This window comes from Myotis davidii, unplaced genomic scaffold (assembly GCF_000327345.1).
Source record: "Myotis davidii unplaced genomic scaffold, ASM32734v1 scaffold740, whole genome shotgun sequence".
NCBI lineage: Eukaryota > Metazoa > Chordata > Mammalia > Chiroptera > Vespertilionidae > Myotis > Myotis davidii.
Genome location: NW_006292349.1, coordinates 78480 through 81617, shown reverse-complemented (window position 1 = coordinate 81617; position 3138 = coordinate 78480). Strand labels below are relative to the sequence as shown.

General features: G+C 38.0%; 1 protein-coding gene across 1 annotated transcript in view; it reads left to right on the top strand.

Moving 5' to 3' along the window:
- ARHGEF6 (Rac/Cdc42 guanine nucleotide exchange factor 6) overlaps positions 1–3138 on the top strand; it is a gene marked incomplete at its 3' end in the record, with an annotated part of 117098 nt that overhangs the window by 39490 nt on the left and 74470 nt on the right. Inside the window, exons 4-5 of the mRNA XM_015565389.1 lie at positions 235–359; positions 1875–2076. Of these exons, the coding sequence (XP_015420875.1) occupies positions 235–359; positions 1875–2076 (327 nt within the window). The remainder of the gene's footprint in view (positions 1–234; positions 360–1874; positions 2077–3138) is intronic.

Sequence of the window (3138 nt, the reverse complement as noted above, 5' to 3'; positions counted from 1 at the left end):
GTGGCTCTGTCGCTGTTTTTCATTCTACTGGAGAGCAATGGCCAGTAAGGTTAAGAAAAAGAAGTTGGCCACCAAAAAGGGAGGGGGGATGAAATATACTTGGCACATTCATAATGGTGATAGTTAGAATTATAGCCAGGTTGCCTTTGATAGTGTCCCATGAAAGATGTTATGTTGTAGATGTTTTTCTGACATGAGTGGTTCCCTTTATCATGCCTTTTCCTCTTTTCACAGATCAGCTATCAGAAAGACCATGTGGACGTTCCTCTTCTCTTAGTGCTGCTAATAGTTCTCAGACAAACCCACAGGGAGCAGTTTCTAGCACAGCTCCAAGGCTGCAAAGGCAGTCAAAGGCAGTGGTAAGTATTGCTCCCAATTCCCCCTGCCTGTTTTAAAATCCATGAAGTTCGATCGATAACTCGGTTGAATTTTCATATATAGTAAGATAGCCATCCTGTTTGTTTGGGGAGTCTGGAGAAAACTAATTTTAAACCTAGCACAAATTCAGGCTGGCCCCTGGAACAAATCAAAGGTATGTGGGGCACAGAGTCAGAAAAATTGAGGTTAAAGCTCCCAAATTCTCTCTTCCTAAAATTGAGCAAGTTGTTTAACTGAGAATACTATGTATATATGTCATTATGACTACTTCCTGATGGCAGATTGCTGTTATTTTCCCCATCACTCAGTTTATTAGGAGAACAAATAGTGCCTGGCACATAGTAGGCAATCAATATTACTTGCTATTGTCATTTTATTTTTCTCTTTGTACTTACATTGGGCTTATAATGAGCTCCTATATTGGGATAGCCCAGTTATCTTTGCATTTAGCCTTAACAGGAGCTTTTGTTTAGGAAGGAACACCCCATCTTCTGCCCTTTTGAGGCATTATTTCTGTCAAAGCCACCCACTTGCTTTAAGCTATCAAGAGCTATTACTTCCAAAACACTTTAATTACTTCCAAAGCACTTAACCTTTGGAGATCACAGATCCCTTTGAGAAGCTCATGAATACTATGGTTCTATATTCCTCAGACCATCTCAAACTGTGTGCAAAATCTGTGTGTGAACTTAGGGGTATATGTGTTTTGGGAAAAGTTCAATTGTACTCATCAGTTTCTCAAAGGGGCTTGTGATAAGTTAAGAACTACTGACTTAAGTAACTATGGGGTATTTAATCTATGCCTACGACTAAGTCTTAGCCAATTTAAGATATTCTTAGTAATTGGGATGTGGAAGACACATGTTATTAGAGTAGATTAGTACCTAATCTTGGTCATATAATTACATAAGATAGGTCTATGTGTTGGGTAGAGGCAGGATAGAATAGTGTGCCACTGTCCTTTGTTTCCTGGATCATTTAAAATATCTTTTGATCAGCAGTTCTCAACCTGTGGGTCACGACGCCTTTGGGGGTTGAATGACCCTTTCACAGGGGTCGCCTAAGACCATCGGAAAACACATATATAATTACATATTGTTTTTGTGATTAATCACTATGCTTTAATTATGTTCAATTTGTAACAATGAAATTGGGGGTCACCACAACATGAGGAACTGTATTAAAGGGTTGTGGCATTAGGAAGGTTGAGAACCACTGGTTTAGATAATTGATAGGGGGAGAGGGAAATGAAAGCTATGACTCCCTCCAAAATACACAGTCTCACAAATACAAAAGTTTGCATACAGTTTTGAGGGATTTATTAATTCCCACTGAGACCTATCCATGCTAGGCCAACTCCTAAGTTAAAAACACAAGACTGAGATGACCTTGGGTTTATCCTAGGTTACCCCACTCAATTTTCTTAAGTTCATATAATTTTTGCCCCTGCCTCTTTTAGATGAGTGCTTCATCTGGTGTGGCTTTTGTTTCTCTAGGAAATGACTGAAAATGGAAGTCACCAGTTGATAGTAAAGGCAAGATTCAACTTTAAGCAGACTAATGAAGATGAACTGTCAGTCTGTAAAGGGGACATCATTTACGTCACTAGAGTTGAAGAAGGAGGCTGGTGGGAAGGCACATTAAATGGGAGAACAGGCTGGTTCCCTAGTAATTATGTCCGAGAAATTAAATCCAGTGGTAAGTGAATCTTTTACAAGCCTTGAATGTGACTCTTGAACTTTCTTGGCATTCTACTGAACATAATTGTAGTTTTAATTGGTTAACAGAAACTGTAATTGTATGTATATGTCAAAAATAAAACGAGAACAGAACTGGGAAAAATCTGTGATTAGATATTTTGAAATGAAGTTGTATTTATATTACAGCAAGGCAACAAAAAAACTAAAAAAAGCAAAAGAATTCAAAGCTAAGACAACTGTTTCACCTTAACTATGAACCCTCTGTCTTCTAATTCTAGCCCATGTAACATAGTACATGTTCCTTCCTGCTACTCTAAGAATCACCATGGCAGAATACAATAATAAGAGAGCCCATGTGTTAACTTCCTTTTTTAGCCCTAAGTTCTTTAAGCAGACCTAAGTCTAAATGCTTCAAAGATGTGTTTGAGAAATAATGATGGATTACAGGAAGCTGTCTGGCCACTCTGATTCTGGATAAAATTGCCCTTAACTCATTGCATACTGATAACTGCTTACATTTTTCTTTTTCCTTTTTTTAAAAAATATGTATTTTTATTGATTTCAGAGAAGGAAGAGGGAGAGATAGAAACAGCAATGATGAGAGAGAATCATTGATCCGCTGCCTCCTGCATGCCCCCTACTGGGCATTGAGCCAGCAACCCAGGCATGTGCCCTTTAGTGGAATCAAACCCGGGACCCTTCAGTCTGCAGGCCGATACTCTATCCACTGAGGCAAACTGGCTAGGCGCGTTTTTCATAATAATATCCAGAAAGTGAGTTCTAATTGCTCTTCAGTAGTCTTTCTAGAGCTTTCTTAGGTAACTTACTTGCTTTTTATTATTTAAGAAGGTAGGTCCTGCCTATATTACAACCCCCCCCACCCGATATATAGAAATATGTTACAATGCAGATAAAATAGTGTTCAGTCATTCACATTATTATATTTCTTCACTTTTCAAAAATATTTACCCAAGAGCTCCTTTGAATAGTTAGTTCCTCAGTGCATTTTTGTACGTGTCTTTATTGCTTTTTTTTATGATTTAAAGATTTTATTTATTTA